Genomic DNA, 21446 nt, shown 5'->3' on the forward strand with positions numbered 1-21446 from the left:
TTTCTGTCCGATTCCTGAGCGTGTCAACCGAAGCAGACGTGCCTGAAGCTATCTTATGTGTACGATTTGATGGTTGTTAAACATGCGCATTTCCGCCCTTCAGAGGATCGATGGAAACAACTTTTCAGCGCAACTTTTGATGAATATCGATATTTGAACTGATATGAAATTTCGATTGAAAGTACGTATCGATTCCTTAATTTCTCAATTACAATTAGGCTGTTCATTAACAAACTTTGCGACGTTTTAGAACTTTCGGCTCTGTAAATATTGGAATATTTTAGAATGTATGTTGGGAATCATTGAAATATAGTGAAAGAATCTTTACATTGTTTAAGGATCAGGGAATTTGTGTATGTTTGCCAATAGGTTTTGTGTAGTTGGTGCTGATGTTCGGAAATGATGGTGGTCTGTCAGGTGTGCTATACGAAGCGTAATGAATGTACTGTAGCATGCTCCTAGCAACAGTTAACTAAGCCTCAGCAAATTAGAATCGCTTCCACCACTTGTCAGTAACAAATCAGAAATATGGCACGTGACTTTCTGTCAGCCAATGATATTTTGTTTTAGCTGGTTACAGTCACAACCATTTTAGGGTTACGGTGCGTCGTTCTGTGTATATGATATGGGTTTGTTGTCAACTGATTTTTAAACAAGAGTAGTTGTTGACCATTCGTATGAAAATCTGAAATTTTGTTCCGGAACCACTCAAAAATTTTCGACTGTCAACTGTGTTTGAGTGTGCAGTTCGTTATCATTATCGTTTCGGTGTGACTGAATGATTCGCAGTGATTGTAAATACAGGAATCATGGTTTCAAAATAATCGCAATGAGTGCACTACAGTTATTATACCGGAATTTTGCAGAAGAAGCAGTACTAACGAGGTAAGTAGGAAGCAATAGAAAAAAATGTTTTTTTTTAATATTTTTATAATTGTTTTTTACATTTTCCCCATGCAACTCATTTTTCTATAAAATATTGAGATCATTCCTTGTTAGTGTGGGGAAAAGTGCTTGATGGTTTTTGGTAATGAAACATGCAAATTGTTTTTGACATTTCTTGTCTTCTTTCATGCTTACCAACATAGCTATGAATAGTTTCGCATAATGTTGTTTGTGTAATGTAAAGATTTACGCCATTAGCAATATTTATGGCAGAGTTATTTGATCGAAAAAAAAAATGCATTGAGTGTTGTGTATTTCGTGTTTCATTAAATACACACATCTCAAGTAGAATGTTATCACATTTTGTATAACAGATCACCATACTAAGATTAATCACCAACCTTTCTGTGTGGCGTAAGGAAACATAAAACTATTTATTAATGCAGGGTTATCATTTATTCTAGCCGAGAGAACCCACTTCGCGTTTAGCTTCTGGCATGTGTGACTCTGACATAGAGGTCTCGGGTTGAAGCTCTGCACTGCTGTCTTATTAAATATTTTAATTTTAGGTGAATGCACTATTACCACTCGTTTTACACAACTGTTGACACTATATTTTAGTTCTGATCATGTCTTGCACATTATTTCTTCATGGAAATGTGGTCAGGATTTCATAAGTGCAAGTGTTACGAGAACCAATGTGCCATTCGTGTGAACAGATGCTTCCAAACCTAGCTAGGTCCCTTACATTGGTCATATACATTGTTTCCTCCATACATTTCTAGATACGAGATTCTTATGTATAACATGTCGGGAAATCAAAATATAAAGTACATGCAGAGGTTGGACAAAAATGTGGAAACACCTAACACACAACACATTACCATGCCTAATATCACGTAGGAAAACTGTTGGCATTCAGAACAACTTTCAGTCATGTCAGAATTGATAAATCCTGATTGTGTTTGGTTTTAAAATGGAATTTTATACCATTCTTCCTTAAAAGGGGGGGGGGGGGGGTGGGGGGCGGGGAGTTCGGGTAAGTATTGTGGAGTTGGACAACAATTGTGCATCCTCCTCTGCAGAGTACATCTCAAGGGCTCAATAATATTGACATCTGGTGACAGCAATGGCCAGGGGAGATGCAACAATTCATCTTTGTGTTCACAAAACCACGTGTGGATAGTGTGAGCTGTATGAACAGAGGCCCTGTCACCTTGGAACACAGTGTCATCGCTGGGAACAAACATTGACCATGGGATGGACCCCATCAACGAAAATGGTCAAATGATATTAGACAGTAATATGACTTTGCAGAGTAAAATATGGCCCATGGAATACCACAATATTGTTGCCCCCAATCATCAGCAAACCCGTGCCATGTTTCTCTCTTTGGATGTAAACTCTGTCAATATAGTGAAACAAGACTGATCCAATCAAATGACTTTCTTCTGTCGCTCCGTAGTCCAGGTATTATAGCTTCATCGCCATGTATTGCTGTTATAGGCATTTGCACAGTGATGAGTGGTTTTGGAATTCCAGTATGCTCCTCAACAGCCAACTTCTGGAGCTCTCTTTGTGTTGTTTTGGTGCTGATACCTTTCACAAGTGCAACATTCAGTTCTGTAGTATCTTTGCAGCCTTTGTCCTCTTATTTTTGTCACAACCCTCTTAGTGACCGTGTGTCATGATCACTTGATATACACTTTAGGCCATGTTATGACAGCGGATGATATCTTTTTGCCTTTCCTGTAGCCTATGCGGCACAAATTTTTGTTATGGTGCCTCTTGAAACACCAAACACTTCAGCTAACTTGCTGATTTGTCCAGTTTTGAATTCACCTAGCTTTGTTGTAACACACAACTACACAGAATAATGTTCTGGCCATGACTTGCAATTTCAATGTATTTAGGACATTACATGGGTGCTCTTTGTGGCCAAATACAACATTACAACCTTCAGGCTTGGCTAGCATCTACATTTATGTTCGAGTATGCACTTCTCACATTGTTTTCGTGTATTTGTCCAAACCCCTGTATTTTGATCATGATTTTGTATGCTTGGATGTAGTTTTAATTCTGCACGTCCTTATTGAAATTATCTTACGTGATACAAGATCAAACTTGTTACATTTGTTAGTTAAAGTCTGAGCTGTACGCTTTCCATTTACATTTTAATAGCCATGATGTTAATTACATTTAATAATTTCGATAGAATATGTCAAGGGGAGTTAGAATGTAGCCGTGTGCGACACTATTGTGCCTTTTAATATTAACTTAATGCTTACTGACATTACAAGTGTGTTGATTGTGTTTTTGGAGATACGGCTATGATTCATTTTCAAAAGAAGTTGCACACACGACAGTACTTTTAGGGATCTTAGATTGTTTTATTGATGTTGTTGCAGAATGTGTATCAAACATGCTGTAGTATGATGCATGAGGCTGCAGGGACTTGAAGAAGTCTTTGGGTTTGCCTCAGTACGACCATGCATCGGCGTGCAGAGGGGCGGGCCCAGAGACGTACTGAAAGGAACATAAGGAATGTGAGTGGAAGAAGGAAATTTCACAAAGACAAAACACTAACTGAAGATATTGATCAGTCATCATCAACACCTCTGATCCCTGCAGCCCAGCATCCATTGCAAGAGTTAAATAACAAGACTGTTATTGAAGTTCATCAGAGTAATGGAATTGGTTTTAGACCTGTGGTAAGATAATTTTCACCATCTGCTTTAACAAATACTAGTTCAGTTTTTGCTGTTCAGATTATGGTATGTAGGGTTGTATTTTGCCATTATTTTTGAAATAATTACTGATAATTATTCTGTGTTTGTTACAGACCTCATGCACAGCAGAAGAAAATATTGTAAGTGGTAATATTTGTCTTACATCATCTTATGGCTCAGCAGACTCTGGAATGCATGAGAAGTGTGATATGTCAGAACGATCTTGTGTATTAGATGGTTATGGAGGAGGAAGAGAAGATGCTACAGTTGGACTTGAAACAGGATCCTCAGGAAGACAAGTACACAGCAGTCTCACAAACAGCAATAATGACTACAAGCCTAAAACGAGTGTCACAAAGGAGAGCACATCACATTTCAGCGCAAGAAAACTTCCAAAAAAACGTAAATTTGACCCATCAGAATTGGAGGAACTAGAGAAGAATTCTGTGGAAAATCACACGAACAATCCAAATACTAGTGTCACAATTAGTGACAGTTCTTCACCAAATTCGTCTCAGAGTGTTGTCGTAATGCCTCCACAATCAACAGCTGTAGATTACTCAAAGCAGTCCTGTGGACTTCATGCTGTGCAACAGACCAATCATATACAGAGACATATGCTTCCCGTTAACTCCATGGTAGATATTGTAGTCGAGGACCGAAATGTGGCTCAGCAGAATGCAGAAACTATAAGCCTTCATCATTCTGATTCAGGAAATGACACATTATCAGGGTTGCCGTTAGATGGAACATTGCTTCCAATGTGTACCAGGAAACATTCTCAAGTCCCTAATAGTCGTCCTGAAATTGATCTAGGTGAGTGGAGAGATCACAGGGTGTTAGCAAAACGAGACAAGGTGTACTTGCCAGGCGTTATAAGGAAAGCTGTCGGAACAGGTGAAGTGTGGGTAGAATTTGACGGCTTTGATGGTGATACTGAAGTTTTTACTGATGTGTTAGGATCTGGAAAGTATGACGTAATAGGAGATGCGAGCCCTTCCGTTGGCCAGGTGACTTTAGGGGCTAGAGTGTGTGTAAGGATTGCAGCACCGACAGCAGACCACCAGACTCTTTCGCCAGTGTTTTCTGAAGGTGTTGTGTACAAAATATTAACAAATCCAGTGCAGTTTGTTGTGAAACTCACAGGGACTGGATCTCAGAATGAAGAACATTTGGTGAAGAGAGCTGATCTCCGTCTTCTCTTGCCACCTTGGTGGGACGAACTGGAAAGCTTAGAAGATTCACATTCCACCTTGCCACTGAGTACTGGTAGCTGTCAAAGTTTTTCCAGTGCAAATGGACAATTGCAACATTCATCTGTAGTTCGAGCAGCGCCTCCCCAACAGTTGCCTCTTCTTCAGCATGTTGTCCCGCCAGGAGCAGAAAGTGGTGGATATTACAGAAGTGCTGCAACATCTCCTTTACACAGTTTAACAACCCCCGTTAGTGTTAACTCGGCGAGCACTGCACTTTCCAATGGCAGTACAGACGATCTTCGTAGGCGGCAGCTAGAAGATTTTGGTGAAAGTGATGACGACTTAAGGAAAGAAGATATAATGTTTCCATCAGATGCAGGTTAGTGAGAGATATAAATACGGTGTTTGCGTTATGCATTGATGATTTAATCTAAAGCTTGTTTTAGACTGTATTTCTGAGACTCAATCAATCTCTTTCTAAACATTTTATTGAGATTAATGGTAATCTATTCCTAATTCAGCTAAGGTACATTTTAGATTATGTGAAAAATAGCTGTATGTTCCAACTTGTTCTTAGTCATGTGTTAGCAGATATGGATACTTGCTATTTCCTGTGAAAGTGTGCTATAGAACAGTGTTACTGAAGTGTGCTTTGCATTATTCTAACAAGTTGAGTGCTAAAATTGAGTTGGCAAGGGCTTGAATTTTTCATTTTCTCCTTATTTGTATTATAGGTTTTATATGTTGCGTAATATCTGTGTATTACTGCAGGATCTCAGTTAACTTGGACCACTGGTTTAATAATGTACGGAAAGTTCTGGTCGAAAATTATGAATTATTTAGGAATAAAGGAGACAACACACTGAAAGGCAGAAGCGCTGCGTCATCAGTGTGCGTGCGCGCCACACACACACACACACACACACACACACACACACACACACACACACACACTCTTCCATCAACGAAGCACAGTATAGAAAGATAGGTGTGTGTGTGTGTGTGTGTGTGTGTGTGTGTGTGTGTGTGTGTGTGTGTGTGTGTGTGTGTACAACTAAGGAAAGGAACTGCATTCCAAAGGCTAGCCAAGCTCTGTACCTTTTGTTTGTGTGCGTATTGCTGATTCAGTGCTTCTGCCTTTTGGTAAGTCGTCTCCTTTATTCCTCAAAAATTTATAATTAGACCATTGGCATACTTCAGAAAGACAGAATAGTTTAGTTATGTGATGCTAATGTAGCTACTTTGAACCATAGAAGTGAAAGAGTATGGAATCATGTATTGGTTTAAGTTAAATCAGTTAGCCCTCTCAACCTAAGTGATCAAACATTGCACGCATTTTTTTTGTGTGTATAAAGTTCATCCTGATTCCATGTTAGTGAATAATTTTTTCCAAATCTGTTCCCTGGAGTGCAAATACCCTCAAAAAATTGGTGTTTGTTGGAACAGTTAAATACATAATACGGCAGTTTTACATTATGCTAAATATTTTCTGCAAGGGACTACAGAAGCATCCGATTCCACCCGTCTGGTTTGACCCATGGTGTCACCAATATGGCGGAAATGACCATTCTCAACGTCTCCAATATGACACCTATGACGTCATTACATAAACAAGACAACAAAAATGAAATTACATATAAAACCAACAATCTCATCTCCCTCCAAAAATATAATCAAACTAATGGGACCAGCGCAGGAAATTGGGGGTTTTTGGGTGGGGACAAACGAAATATAAACACATACAGACACACACCACGATCCCAAACCGCAAAAAACGACAACATAAAAACACCACAAAATTCCCAAATTATGCTACACTTACAATATCGACAGGAATCAATCACTTCCCTTCTCCTACATAGCTCAACCCCAATTGTCGATACCTCTTCATCTTTTTCTTCTTCCACGTGATCAGGCCCAGTGGACCGCATACTTCTAAAAGTTTCCTCCTCCACTGTATTCTGTCCATTGCTGCTATCCGCCATCCATCCACATCTATTGATGCTTGGTTTAAATCTTCATGGATGCCATCCTTCTAACGCTTCTTGGGTCTCCCTGGCGTCTCTTACCTGTAGGTGTGAAATCCAGGAGCTTCCAAGGCCATCTGTTATCTTCCATCCGGGCCACATGGCCGGCCCACTGCATTCATTTGGCTTTGACAGTTCCTGCTATGTTGGGCTGCTGGTATAGTTCCTCAAGCTTTTGGTTGTATCTGATCCTCCATTCCCCCGTGTCTGCATCCAGAACCGGACCAAAGATCTTCTGAAGCATTGGTAATACCACAAAATAAAAACCAACTACTCCAAAAATTATAATCACGCCACACCTATCAATACCACAAAACCAACACTGGAGGGGGGAATTGGAATCGGATACTTCCCTTGACATATGTAGGTCAACAGCAGCTCACGATACCAAAAGACACATAGACATGGGAATCGAACACTTCCCTTGACCTGTATAGGTGAACAACATCTCACGATACCAAAATACATATAGCTACGACAACAAATTGGAAAGTCACTTCCCATGATCTGTATAACTCAAATACCCCCTAAGATACATAAATTAACCCCAAGTGCCGATATCAAAACATCAACCACCAACAGATTCAGTAAATAACACCAACCCAACACCACATAACCCCAACTCCCAACTAAGGGCCCCCTCCCCCCCCCCCCCCCCCCCCCCCCCACACACACACACACTAAACAAACCTCACATATTCTGCTTGCGTACGCCGCATTTCACTATCTCCACACAGACACCCAAATGAACCCAATACACTACATAACACACGTACCATAGACACACCGCCAGAGGACCCCCCCCCCCCCCCAACCGCAACAAAACGACATCTACAAAAACAGCACACTCATAAACTAAACTCCGCACCATCATGACATCACACACAACACACATATGGCATGGGTCAAAGCCGACGGGTGGGATCGGGTGCCTCCGTTGACCCTTCTGCAATTGCCTCTGAGAACAAAGTACTAAGATTTGACATAGAGAAGGGCTTCACAGTAAACGTTCTCCACTAGCAAATGGTGAGCGAAGCCTATGAGCAGTGAGTACTGTGCCTTCCTGTGGAGACTTGTGTAAATGAGGAAATTGATGCTGAGGGTAACGCTAGGTGAAATCTAGGCTGTCTTTATATCCCCTGTCACATTGCAGATCAGTTACGTTAAGCTGCACATTGAATACCGTAAACTTTTTCACTTTTCTATTAAGTTGCACTATGAATTCTGATTTATTTCCCAATGTGGCTGATGCTCTGTCTGCAGACGCGCACATTAATAAATTCCAGATCAAACATACGTTTACGACACTTCATTCAGTGCTCTTAAGAGTGCTACATCCAGCTGTTTCCGCGTGATATCAACACGTTCATAGAGTGCTAAAGAATGTGCAACAAATTATTTACAAATATTTTGCGACCTGACTTTGAACTTTGTCCCCGTAACCTGTGTGGAATGCATGATTGTCATGTTTTAAAATGGCACTACATGAAACCATTCTACCTTAAGATGACAAATGTTCAGCTGCGACTATCAAACATCCTTTAATTAAATCACCATCCGTGTAAGAGCACAAGGATTTTGCTAATAATAGTGGAGTTTTGTAGCTCATCGAAAGGTCACATTCGCATTATTTTTCTTCCTCCCCTAAGAGAGCTTCATTTTATGTTTTAAAGCCACTTACATGCACTCTGGTTGTTCACAGTTTTTGTTTCCATATTCTTTGACACAGGAAGACGTGTTGTATCTGTGTAAACTGAACTTCGTGAAAACATTCAGTTTTATAATACACTAAACAATTTGTGTACCCATCATTTTTGTGTAAAAAGATAAGATTCTTCACACTGAAGATTTAGCTGTTGGGAAGTGCTGCTTTTAAAACTGTTTCCCTCGTACCCACCCACTGTTCTGCTCGTGAGTAAGACTGTGATCAGGCACAAGTGCTCATGCTCAAAACCAACGATTTGTTAAGCCCTGGCCTAGAGCAAACAAAATAATTTTTTTATTCACAAAATATTTCATAGTAATGCACCTATCGAAGTTGTTGCTGGTGGTATTAGAAATAATTGTGGCATTGATGATGATGATGATGATGATGATGATGATGAATATAGGATGATACTGCTGAGGATTCTAATGCAGTTGATAAAAACAAAAGATGACAAAAGTAGTCATCAAACATCAAAAGAATTGTACCACTGACATGAGTTACTTTACTGTGAATCTCATATATTTATACAACAATGTTTAAAAATTATTTGGTCCAGTCACTGCACATAGCATACTTTCTCTGTTAGACCTGGTTATAGAAATTAGCCTAAATTCCACCACCAGGTTTTATGTCTCCCTGTGTTTCTTCATCCTTTTGGTTTGTTTTTATATAATATTTTTGGTAATCTGCCATTCTTCTTATTTTTATTTCTTTGTATTTTTCTGTAATTGGCCACAGATCTGTATAGTCTTACAACATCTGTTCTTCCCGTGTTATCTTGATTGTTGTTTTATCTCATATTTAACTGTTAAAATGCTTCATTACCTTGTAATGTGTGCCCTGCTGCATGTATGTATCTATCTGTTTATAAATTGGAGATTTACAGAGTGTACAAGGAGGAATGGTCAACATTCAGGGATATGGCATAGTCATTTGAAGCAAAAAGTCTAGTAATCATGGGCTCTAAATGTATATGTGGAGAGCTATGAGCACTGTGAAACAAATCTGTTCTACTGGAAGCTCTTTGCTTTCCATATTTTGGGAAGAGGTAATATGGACGAAAAGAAGAAAAATTTATCTGGTTAACATGGGCTCTAAAATCCATACCTCAAGAGCTATGAGCATATGCTCAGTAGATGGGATGTTTCTCACACAGGAAAAATAAGTAGTTCTCATAGACGCATGTTTGCTGGACGTTTTTTTTTCTCTTCTTTTGGTCCATACTACCATCTTTCAAATTATGGAAAGCAAATCCTTGCTGTAGAAGAGGTCTGTTTCATAGCATCGAAGATATAGAAGAGCCATAGCTCTCAAAGTCTGCATTTTAGAGCCCATATGAACATTGACAATTCCTCCTGGGATACCCTGTATGTGTGCAAGCTTTTTCATTGATGTTTTCTGGTATCTTGTTTAGCCTCATTTGATAGTCTTCTATATAATTCTTTGCTCTCAGGTGCTTTGATTTCTTTATTTGACATATTTATTTATGTATTTTTTACAGCATTCTGAATGCTGCACAACTGTTATTTCAAGTTAGTTTTTTAATTTTCTTTTATTCTTCAATTCCTGTTAATTCACACTGACTGGTTTAACTCAACTTTATATTTCTGTTATTAGCTTCTGATATGGGTCTTGATTGTATGATAGGTCTTGTACAAAATACCATTTGAACACACCATTTTGATGGTTTATTTCTGATGTTACAAAGTTGTAGTCATTGTATATGTAAACTCTAAACACACTCTTTTCTGTGGACAGGGTTGCTATTTGTTGGGTTGGCTAAGTAGTAGTCTATGATGATTGTGGATGAAATGCTGCCTATGTCACTTCACATATTTATTTTTGTCTGTATAAGAGTTGGTAATTCTCAGCCAATTATTTGCCACAAAAACCACTCAATATTCTTCCATTCGTGTTTATCACAACATGTCTACAGTTTCCTATTAGATTATATAGTGGTTTATTCTCTGTGAGGCAGTCAAGTTTTCAACTACAATAATAGTCTTTTCCATTAGTGTGATCTAATGGATGTTGTAAATTGACATGCATAGTGTCTGTTCTAGCCTTCTCCATTTTTCTGGCACTTATTAGGAATTTGGTTCTGTTCACTTTGTCTTGCTGGCATCAGTCCTGCATTTATTGAGCTGTAGGCAACAATTCTATGTTGCTATTTGTTGTTAATTACAGTGAAATTGTTAATGTTTGGAAGAAAATTTTGTTTGAAATTTCCCTCAACATAACAACAATGCATATCACCTGCCTTTCGCTGATCCGGGATTCTATTGGCACATTTAACCCTTAAGTGTATACTGTTGCACATATGCAACATGGATTGAAAAATTGTGTTGCACACCTCTGATGGGGATTTCAGTGAACTAACCCAAGTTTCATGGATGCAACAAAGTTCTTAGAATACCTGTGGTACTGGGTATGCAGTAGTTGGCTGCACTGCAGACTTCTGATAACACTTGGAGTGGAAAGAATATTGTTCAGTGTGAATTGTGCTTAGTTTCACATTGTATTTGCCTTATTAAGAGTCAGTTTTGGAAGAAAGGGAGAAAAATGACACAAACTAAATCAGGTATGTAAACCATATTCAACAAGAAAAGCTGTGATAATCATTCCGTTTCGGATTTTACATGGTAACTTGTGCATGTTGCACATGTGTAACATCGTGTGAATACTGGCACACAGCACTAGTGAGGCCATTTTGCCTTATCATGATTTTTGTACAATTATCATCACACAATCGACTGTTTTTTTGTGTTGGATGTTATTTTCTAGGGTGGTATAGTTACTGTGTTAGTTAATTATGTAACATTGACTTTTAGGTTGTGGATCGATTTTCAACCACAGTGGTTTTTTGAAGAAACATGCTGCTACAGAGGATGTTAAGACAGCTACTCTATATACCTTCTGGTAGTGATGATGAGCTCAGTGTCTTTAACGGCTGCAGTGATGATCATCCTACAGGAAATCCAAATTAATTACATGATTACACCAGTTCTGAAAAGATATCTCAGAAGAAGATTAAACAGAAACAGTTGAGTTGCCACACTTGTCTGCAGGTACCTCACAGAGAGTTGAGAATGAATATGTTTATCATTGTGTTATGTTGCTAATCAATTGCCAGTACAGCAAAGCTGTTGACTGTGCCCACAAGCAATCACACAAGAATGGTGAACCTAAAAGTGTCAAAGCCACTAAAAACCCATCCTGGATACGTCAAAAAGAAATAACGAACCTTTTGCTCACTGAGGAACAGAAGAAATTTGAAGGAAACATGGATTATTCTGATGAAGTAAAACAGTTACAGACACCATATCTTGTATATTTCCCAGAAAGATACAACTAAAGTATTTCAGATAACAGTCTGATGTGGAGAAGTACTGTTTACTTACACCTGTCACCCATAGAACTAACATAGGTGAGTTTTCGAGTGATATAATTGGAAACAATAATGTGAAGAACACAATGCCTTTGAACGTATTTGAAAAAATTCTGCATTTTAATGACAACTCTAGACAAATACTAAAGGTGAGACAGGTTGTAATAAATTGCGTGAAATTGGGCAAATTTGTTCATGTCTACTAAAGAAGCTTTTTGTCAGTTCCAGTGAATAAGAGCTTATCACTTGATGAACAAATGTGCGCAATGAAAATCAGACGCTATCTGGGGCAGTGTGTTTGGAACAGACCTCAAAAATGGGCTAAGTTATTTGTACTTTGCTTCACATCAGGATTTGCCTACAGCTTAGAGATATACACTGGCCGAGAGAATGATCCTTCTTCTCGGTTACCCACAGAGCCAGATTTGGGTGCTAGCTCAAATGTTGTCATCAGACATCCCAAAACGTGTCAGTCAAAAACTTCACTTTGACAGTTGCTACACATCAATCTCTCTTATGGTGTATTTACATTAAGAGGGCATACTGTCATTACAAACAGTTTGAATAAAGAGAATTCGCGATTTCAAATTATCTACAGAAAAAGTAATAGTAAGCTGCCAAGGGATACATCAGAATAATTCATTTTCAGTGTAGATGATAGTGATGTATCTTCTGTGTTATATAAGGACAGCAAATACGTGATCTACCTTCCTGTTGACATTCACAAGTAAACTGCCTAAAAAGAAAACAAGGCACAATGAACAAAGTTCGAGAAGGTATAAAGGAGTTGACAATCCTGAAATTTTAACTGTGTCCAGTAAAACATGGGAGGAATAGATTTGATGCATAGTCACTGGGTCATCACTACATAACACTGAAATCCGAGAGTGGTATTTTGGACTGTTTTAGCATTTTATCATTGACTCATGAATGCTTGGATCCTGTATAAGGAATACTACTGTGTATGAAACTTTCTGAGACACCCTCGAATCAGAAAATCAGAAACAGTTCAGGATTGTGGTGGTGTACTTTGTAACGTAGGTAGATCAGGACAAAAGATGGGAAGACAAAGCTATGAAATTCAGCAGCAACTCAAGACAAGAAAGAGAAAGTGTTCCTGGGCTGTTGTCCCATCACAAGGTGTACAAAGTGACAACACTGGCCTAAGTGGAATGCCAAAATAAATCAATGGAAGTACCCTCAATATGGTGGCTATATATTCGTTACTGGTACAGAATATGATGTGTACCTTTGTTTCAACAAAGACAAGAACTTATACATCAACATCCACCAGCAGTTGAAAAATTACTTTTAGTGCAGTTACTGTTACTAAAACATTGATCAAAATTCAGACATGATGTTACTGTAGCCTATTGTGTCAATTAACTATTCATAAAAATGTCAGAATGATGATAGAGAATGTATGTAAGCTGATTTTAATAAATATCTTAGAAACAAAAATAAAAAAAAAAACTTAATTTTTCTCCACTTGGTATAGAGTGGCAGGCAACTGTATGTTTTCACGCAATGTTGCATGCATGTAACATCGAAAATGTGCTTCCTTCCTGTTTTTTTATAAGAAAACTAACAACACAGGAATTCCAGAATGAGACAAGGTACTGGCAGAAGTGAAACTGTGAGGACAGGGTGTGAGTCATGCTTGGGTAGCTCAGTTGAGCCTAAGGTCTCGAGTTCGAGTCTCGGTCCGGCACACAGTTTTAATCTGCCAGGAAGTTTCAACACAGGAATTTTTCCTCCATTCTTCCCTTGCTATGAAGCACTTAAAGAATGATTTTATTTTATGTATTTCTTTTTTTCAAAAATAAAAGCTTGTGCATTTAAGTGTTAAGGTCTCTTAATTACTTCTTGGTTTTTTGGAAGCACCAAACTGGTATTTCTATTTTGGATTCACCCCTATAAAATTACCATTGTATTTTGAGAATTTCTTGAAATAGATTGTGCCAATAATTTTTTGGCAGGCTGGTATCTAAACACATTTCGAAAGCTTTTGGAGCGTAACTCATGATGTTTAAGATATCCTTGAAGTATTCACAGTTTGTATGTGCAGATTTCACATTACTGCAAAAGTCTTAGATCTCTTCACACCGCAGACGGGAGTGAACCAAGGAGCAGTTGTGCGACCCCACACTCCTCTACTCCCCACCCCTTCCCTTGGGCCTCATTCCATGTTCGCTATACACAACCAATATTCCACGAGCCCCAACAGGCAACAAAATGGTGTTTACTTATGTAGATGACATGGGGTAATGGCAAACAGCATAAAAAAGTGCAGTGGTATAGCCACAGACAAAAAAGCTGGTGTGCAAATACTGAATGTGCCTTAGGACAAGGAGAACAAAATCAGTCCTATTTCACCACATGAATATCACCACAAATTGTAAACAGGAGGAAGGAACTACGAAACACAGGAAAGTTACTTGGGATGCACACAGGCAAATAAATTACCTGGTTAACGCACCACCTACATTTTCCCAATGAAGCTAGACATGGTGAAAGGTAATAAGGCCTTACTATGCATGCTCCACTAGGACAGTAATACACATACATAGGGCATGTATGCACCCAATTTTCAAGTAGCAATGCATGTAGCAATGCATCAATGACAGCTGTACCAAAATTGTTCACATACAGAATTGACACAACAAAACATCGACTTCTGCACAGTATCATTCATTGGCACCCACTCACATTCAGTGACATCTTCACAAAAACAAGAGTTGAGCCCCTGCAAAATCAACTAGTCAAACTGAAGGTGAGGTATGGTCAGTGTCAGCTGCAACATACTGGCGACATAGAAGACATAATCACAAACACACCACTTCTACAGACGGGTATACAAGTACCCTTACAGAAAGAAAAATGGGTCACAGGGGAGAGCAGTGACCATACTTTGTTATTATACAACATAAAGAGTCTAGATCATGATTTTATTTAAAAGCTTCTGCTGAATTATGCTGTCTTCAGAGCTAGAACTAAGAAGGATGACAACTACCCTCACTGGTGTTGGCTGTTGTGCATCATTATATTATAATCACATGCACGAGCCAGTTCAATCTCACAGGAAGAACGTAGATACAGATACCATCGGTATAACAGTTGTAAATTGTAATAGGTGTGTTGGCAAAGTACCAGAACTTCAAGTGCTAATAGAAAGCACTGATGCTCAAATCATTATAGGCACTGAAAGCTGACTAAAGCTGGGGTAAGTTCAGCCAAAATTTTTGTGAAGAACCTAACGGTATACCAGAAGGATAGGCTAAACACAGTTGGTAACGGCATGTTTGTTGCTGTAGAAGTAGTTTGTCTTGTTGTGAAATTGAAGGAACTAGTTGCTGTGGGTTAGTATGGGCATAGGTCATTCTGGAATAAAATAGTAATTGGATCCTTTTACCGACTTCCCAATTCAGATGATACAGTTGCTGAAAGGTTCTCTGGTACCGCGCACCGCAGAATTTGAATCCCCGCCAGACGTCATGGACGTCGAAGACCCCTAGAGGTCTCTGCATCATCGTGCTGCAAGCTGTGGCGGCTCGCACGTACTGGCCTGCATGTAGTGTGAGGGCGCCACAGTGGAACACGTGGTTCCAGCGGCCAATAGCGGTGCCCCCGATAGAGTATTTAAGAGCCGGCCTTTCGCTCTGCCAGCGAGTCTAATCGTTGTGTGTGTCTCGACACACCGCCTCGACAAGACAGCATGTTTATCGTCCTTTGATCTCATTAATTGTGGACGTCTTGGATTTGTTTGGTTGTCTCTGTCACTCCATTGCATCTTGCATGTTGTATGTTGTCATTGTAAGGTCTTTCTCCATCGTCCGTCGTTGTTTCTGTCCGTCCTTTCCATTCGTTTGTTTGTGCACGGGCTGCTCTCCGTTTGGTCCTGCGGTGCTTTCTCGGCCACCCCGCGGCCGATCCAATCGTGGTCACAACAGGTTACAACATCATTGGTAGTTACTAGCATGGAGGCAAAGTTAGTCTGTCTTCTGGAGCAATAGCAGCAGTAGCTCCAGTTAGACATCTTACAAAAGTCGCTGCAGTTGCTAACGGACAAAGTTGATGCTCGGGACACGTTACCACAACATCTTCCGAGTCTAGGTGTCTGATGCTTTCCCACATCTGCCGTTGTTTCCACCCTTTAATGACCCTAGAGAGGACCGGGAAACCTACTTACATCGGCTGAAACAACATTTCATGGCTTTTCAAGTCACGGACGACTCCTTGCAGCAGTCGTTCTTTTTGTCTTGGGCCTCCCCTGACACGTTCTTTCTTCTCCGCAAGGTAGCACCGTTGTCCAACCCTGTGGCTCTCTCTTTCCAGGAGATATGCCTTTTGCTGACAAACTACTCTTCCCAACGCTACCATGTAGTCGCCTCTCGGCTGGAGTTCCACCAGTACAATAAACAGCCTGGTCAATCGTATTGTTCCTGGGTCACGGACTTGCAGGGTCTCAGCCATCGCTGCAATTTTACGTGCACCAGTCAGCAGTGTATGACTTTGTATCCTGACTCCCTGTTCCGGGATGTGGTGGTTCAGCTGGCTCCCGATCCTGAGGTCCATACTGCGGCATTGAAACTCGACAACCCCTCCTTGGAAGAGATTCTCCTCATTGCCTACTCCTTTGAAATTGCTCAAGCGGCTAACGAGCATCTCATGGCGCGACCGCAGGTGGCAGCGGTTGCGGCGTCGACGTGGCCCGGCCGACAGAGGCCAGCACCGTTGGGACTCATCGTTGTTCGACGTCTTTATGGCATCGGTGCCTTCGGTCACCCCTCATCGCTGGTCACGCGGCCCACTTCCATCTTGCCCACAGTGCTTTACTGCGCATTCTCGGGCTGATTGTAACAAGGAGGGCCACATTTGATCGGTTTGTCGTAGTCGCTTGACTCGCTCCAGTACTGCCCCTCCTGGACCTCAAATACAGGCCATGCTCTGCAATCGGTCATCCCACAGGATGACCCGTCAGTGCGGAAGCTTTTTCTCACGCTCCGCATTTTCACTGAGGAGGTTAGTTTTCAGGTTGACACTGGGGCGACCGTCTCCCTGATTAGTATGGCGACATATACCCGGCTGGGCTCTCCTGAATTGTCACCTCCCTCTTGCCATTTGGTCCCCTACAGAGGCGGTTCCATTCCCCTTCGTGGGCAGTTTGTTGTCCAGGTGACGTACAAGCGTGTTCCCCGGCTTCTCACCCTCTTTGTCGCCAACCATCCGTCGGCTTCGAATATTTTTGGCCTGGATGCGTTTCAACTGTTTTGCCTTTCTATTTCCAACGAGGTTAAGGTAATTTCCACGGCTGTTCCTTTTCAGGGCTTGGACGATCTCTGCTCCGCTTTTGCGTTGCTGTTTGCAACGGATCTCAGATGTGCTTCCAGCTTTCAGGCGCACATCACCCTATGGCTGGATGCACAGCCTCACTTTCTCTGGGCCCAGCCCGTTCCGGTGGTCTTACGGTCAGCTGTCAAGCAGGAACTGGGTCGGCTCCAGGCCACTGGCGTTCTGGAGCCTGTAACATACAGTGCCTGGGCGACGGCACTGGTGGTCATACAGAAACCCAATGGGTCCCTTCGGCTCTGTGGGGACTTTGACGCTACAATCAATGCTCAGTCCCTCGTCGACACTTACCCCATTCCCCGACAGGAAGACCTTCTCGCCAAGCTTGCGGGGGGAGAGTATTTTTCCAAGATCGACCTGGCTGAGGCATACCACCAGTTGCCCTTGGATGCCGAATCTCAGAACATGATGGTTATCAACACGCTTTTCAGATTGTACAAGTACAAGTGTCTTCCCTTTGGTGTCTCTTCAGCGCCGGCCATTTTTCAGCGGTTCCTGGGGCAGCTTACACGGCCTATCCCTGCCTGTGTGAATTATCTGGATGACATCTTGGTCACCAGGCATTCCCGCCAGGAACATTTGCAAAACCTCAGCACCCTATTTCACGCTCTGCAGTCCGCTGGTTTACGCTGTCGGCTGGACAAGTGTTGTTTTTTTCAACCGGAAGTGGAATACTTAGGCCACTGGCTTAGCAAAGGTGGCATTCGCCCTTCGGGTCATAATGTTGCGGCCATTGAGGCCCTTCCTCGTCCCAAGGACTTAACTGAACTCCAGGTGTTTTTGGGCAGATTTAATTATTACTGAAAGTTCTTGCCCCAGGCTGCCTCCATTGCTCAGCCCCTCAATCACTTGCGTCGCAAAGGTGTACCTTTTGATTGGACTCCTGCCTGGGACCAGGCTTTTCTCCATTTAAAGGCGATGCTGAAGTCCACCCCTTGCCTTACTCCCTTCTCTCCGGACCGCCCCTTGGTTGTGGCGGCTGATGCATCAGCATACGGCATTGGGGCTGTCCTTGCGCACCAGGATGCCGATGGCTCCGAACAGCCCATCGCTTATGCCTATAAGATGTTGACCCTAGTACAACGGAACTACTCCCAGATTGAAAAGGAGGCCCTGGCGATTGTGTTTGCTATGCAAAAATTTCACACCTATCTCTTTGGGGCAAAGTTCACCCTCCTGACGGACCATAAACCCTTGGTTACACTTTTCGGACCCCACTCTCACCTTCCAGAGCGGACGGCTCAATGTCTCCAGTGCTGGGCATTGTTTTTACGTAATTACACTTACACCATCCGGTATAAGCCCACCGCCCACCATGCTAACGCGGATGCTTTGTCACGTCTCCCAGCAGGCCCCAATCCTGCCTTTGACCAGCAGGAGGTTCTCTGCTTTCACATTGATTCTGCCAGCCGAGATGCACTGGACGGTCTGCCTCTTATGGCTGCTCACATTTCTGCGGCTACCCGCCGTGACCATGTGTTACTGCAGGTTCTCAACTATGTGGTCCACGGGTAGCCCTCCTATGTTACTTGTCGGATGCAGTCCAATTTCAGCCCCTGGCGCCACCTGTCCCGCAAGCTCTCCCTGGTCAATGATGTCCTTCTGTTGGCCACAGAGTCGGATGCCCATCGGGTGGTCATCCCTCCGGAATTGCGGCTTTGGATGCTCGGTTTGGTACACCGCGGGCACTGGGGTATGTTCCGTATGAAAGTTTTGGCTTGCTGCCATGTGTATTGGCCCGGCATCAATGGCGATGTCCGTGGTTGCGCTGTCTGTGCACGTCACCAGGCCAACCTCCCTCAGTCACTTACACCCTGGCCTGTGCCTCGCCGGCCCTGGGATCGCATCCATGTCGATTTTGTGGGCCCGTTTTTGGGGTTGATGCTTACTCCAAATACCCGTATGTTGTCCGCATGGTGTCCATCACCATGGAGGGTACACTCACGGCCCTGGCCCAGGTTCTCGCCATTGAGGGCCTGGCTTGTCCGCAGTTATAAACAGAATTTGACAAAGGCAGTCAACACGTCTCCAACCACATCAGTCCTCGCCCTGTTTTTGAGCACCTATCGCACTACGCCAATTGGCGGATGCAGTCCGGCAGAGCTCCTTCATGGGCGCCAGCTGCGGACCCTGCCCCATTTGCTGACACCATCCTCCTCCCGCCCCCACTCCCGGCCCTCACGGCTTTATGCCCCCTGGCACAGCCTCGAAAGGGTTGGAGCGCCGCCATCATAATCGGCTCTGCCCACGTGCCCCCATGGGGCCTCGACAAGACAGCTTGTTTATCATCCTTTGATCTCATTAATCGTGGAGTCTTGGATTTGTTTGGTTGTCTCTCTCACTCCATTGCGTCTTGCGTGTTGTCATCGTAAGGTCTTTCTCCACCGTACATCATCGTTTTGTGTCCGTCCTTTCCGTTCGTTTGTTTGTGCACAGGCCGCTCTCCGTTTGGTCCCGCCACGCTTTCTCGGCCACCCCACGACCGTTCCAGTGGCGGTCACAACAGCTTCAAAGAAAACTTGTTTAATTTGAAACACGTACCCGACTCGTACAATTATAGCTGGTGGTGACTGTCATCTACCCTCGATATGTTGGCAAAAATACATGTTTAAATCTGGAGGTGTGCACAAAATATCATCCGAAATTGTGCCAAATGCATTCTCTGAAAATTATTTTGAGGATCTCTTGGCAACAAGTAATCCTGAGCTAATAACAAGTATCGAAACGCATACAGGGATTAGTGAACACAGGGTTGTCGTAGTGAGATTGAATATTATAACCCCAAATCCCCCAAAAGTAAACGAAAAATATACCTATTCAAAAAAGCAGATAAAAATTCACTTGACACCATCCTTAGACCGGGTCTCCACTCCTTCCAAATTAACAATATAAGTGTAGACCAGATGTGGCTTGAATTCAAAAAAATACTATCAGCACCAATTGAGAGATTTATACCAAATAGATTAACAAACGACAGAGCCGACCCTCCTTCGTACACAAAACGGGTCAGAACACCGTTTTAGAAACAATGAAAAAAATATGCCAAATTTAAACGTATGCAAAATCTCTTAAGATGGGCAATCTCTTACAGATGTTCAGATTTTAGCATGGACTTTGGTGCATGATGCTTATAATAGTTTCCACAATGAAGCTTTGTCTCAAAACCTGGCAGAAAATCCAAAGAGATTCTGGTCATGTGTGAAGGATGCTTTTGGCAAGACACAACCAATGCCTTCTGTTGTGTCTAGACAAGACAGCCTAGACACAATGAGAGGAAGCTGAAAGGCACGCGCTTAAAGTCACGCAGCCTGGCGTGAGGTCTGAAACAGGATACATAATGAATGCTATAAACAAAAGTACGTAGCTTCTGGAATACTTAACTTTAATCCACATTTGTAGAACATCGCTCTTGATGATACATTAATAGAATCTCAATATCAATTGAATACGGCGCCTTGCTAGGTCGTAGCAAATGTAGCTGAAGGCTATGCTAACTATCGTCTCGGCAAATGAGAGCGTATTTGTCAGTGAACCATTGCTATGAACGTCGGCTGTACAACTGGGGCGAGTGCTAGTACGTCTCTCTAGACCTGCCGTGTGGTGGCGCTCGGTCTGCTATCACTGACAGTGGCGACACGCGGGTCCGATGTCTACTAATGGACCGCGGCCGATTTAAAGGCTACCACCTAGCAAGTGTGGTGTCTGGCGGTGACACCACACCTTCTCTGCACGATAACAATGGAGATACTATCAATGACAGTGCTGCCAAAGCAGAGTTACGAAACACAGCCTTCCGAAATTCCGTCACCAAAGAAGACGAAGTAAAGTAGAAAACGAATCAAGAACAACTGCCATCACAAGTGACGTAGGAGTAGATATCTGTGGAGTAGTGAAGCAGCTTAAATCACTTAACAAAAGCAAGTCTTTTGGTCCAGACTGTATACCAGTTAGGTTCCTTTCAGATTATGCTGATGCAGTAGTTCCATACCTAACAATCATGTACAACTGTTCGCTCGATGAAAGATTTGTACCCAAATACTGGAAAGTTGCACAGGTCACACCAATATTCAAGAAAGGTAACAAGAGTAATCCACAAAATTACAGGCCCATGTCATTAACGTTGATGTGCAGGAGGAATCTGCAACATATATTGTGTTCGAGTAT

The 21446-nt window shown here is 42.1% G+C and overlaps 1 protein-coding gene across 1 annotated transcript in view; it reads left to right on the forward strand.

Moving 5' to 3' along the window:
• The first annotated feature begins 200 nt into the window (after nucleotides 1-200).
• The window catches only part of LOC126470265 (putative transcription factor capicua), a 336823-nt gene continuing 315577 nt past the window's right edge, over nucleotides 201-21446 (forward strand). The window contains 3 exon segments of the mRNA XM_050098002.1: nucleotides 201-885; nucleotides 3294-3596; nucleotides 3728-5189. Of these exon segments, the coding sequence (XP_049953959.1) occupies nucleotides 3375-3596; nucleotides 3728-5189 (1684 nt within the window). The 5' untranslated portion in view covers nucleotides 201-885; nucleotides 3294-3374.

Source organism: Schistocerca serialis, chromosome 3 (genome assembly GCF_023864345.2).
Source record: "Schistocerca serialis cubense isolate TAMUIC-IGC-003099 chromosome 3, iqSchSeri2.2, whole genome shotgun sequence".
Taxonomy (NCBI): Eukaryota; Metazoa; Arthropoda; class Insecta; order Orthoptera; family Acrididae; genus Schistocerca; species Schistocerca serialis.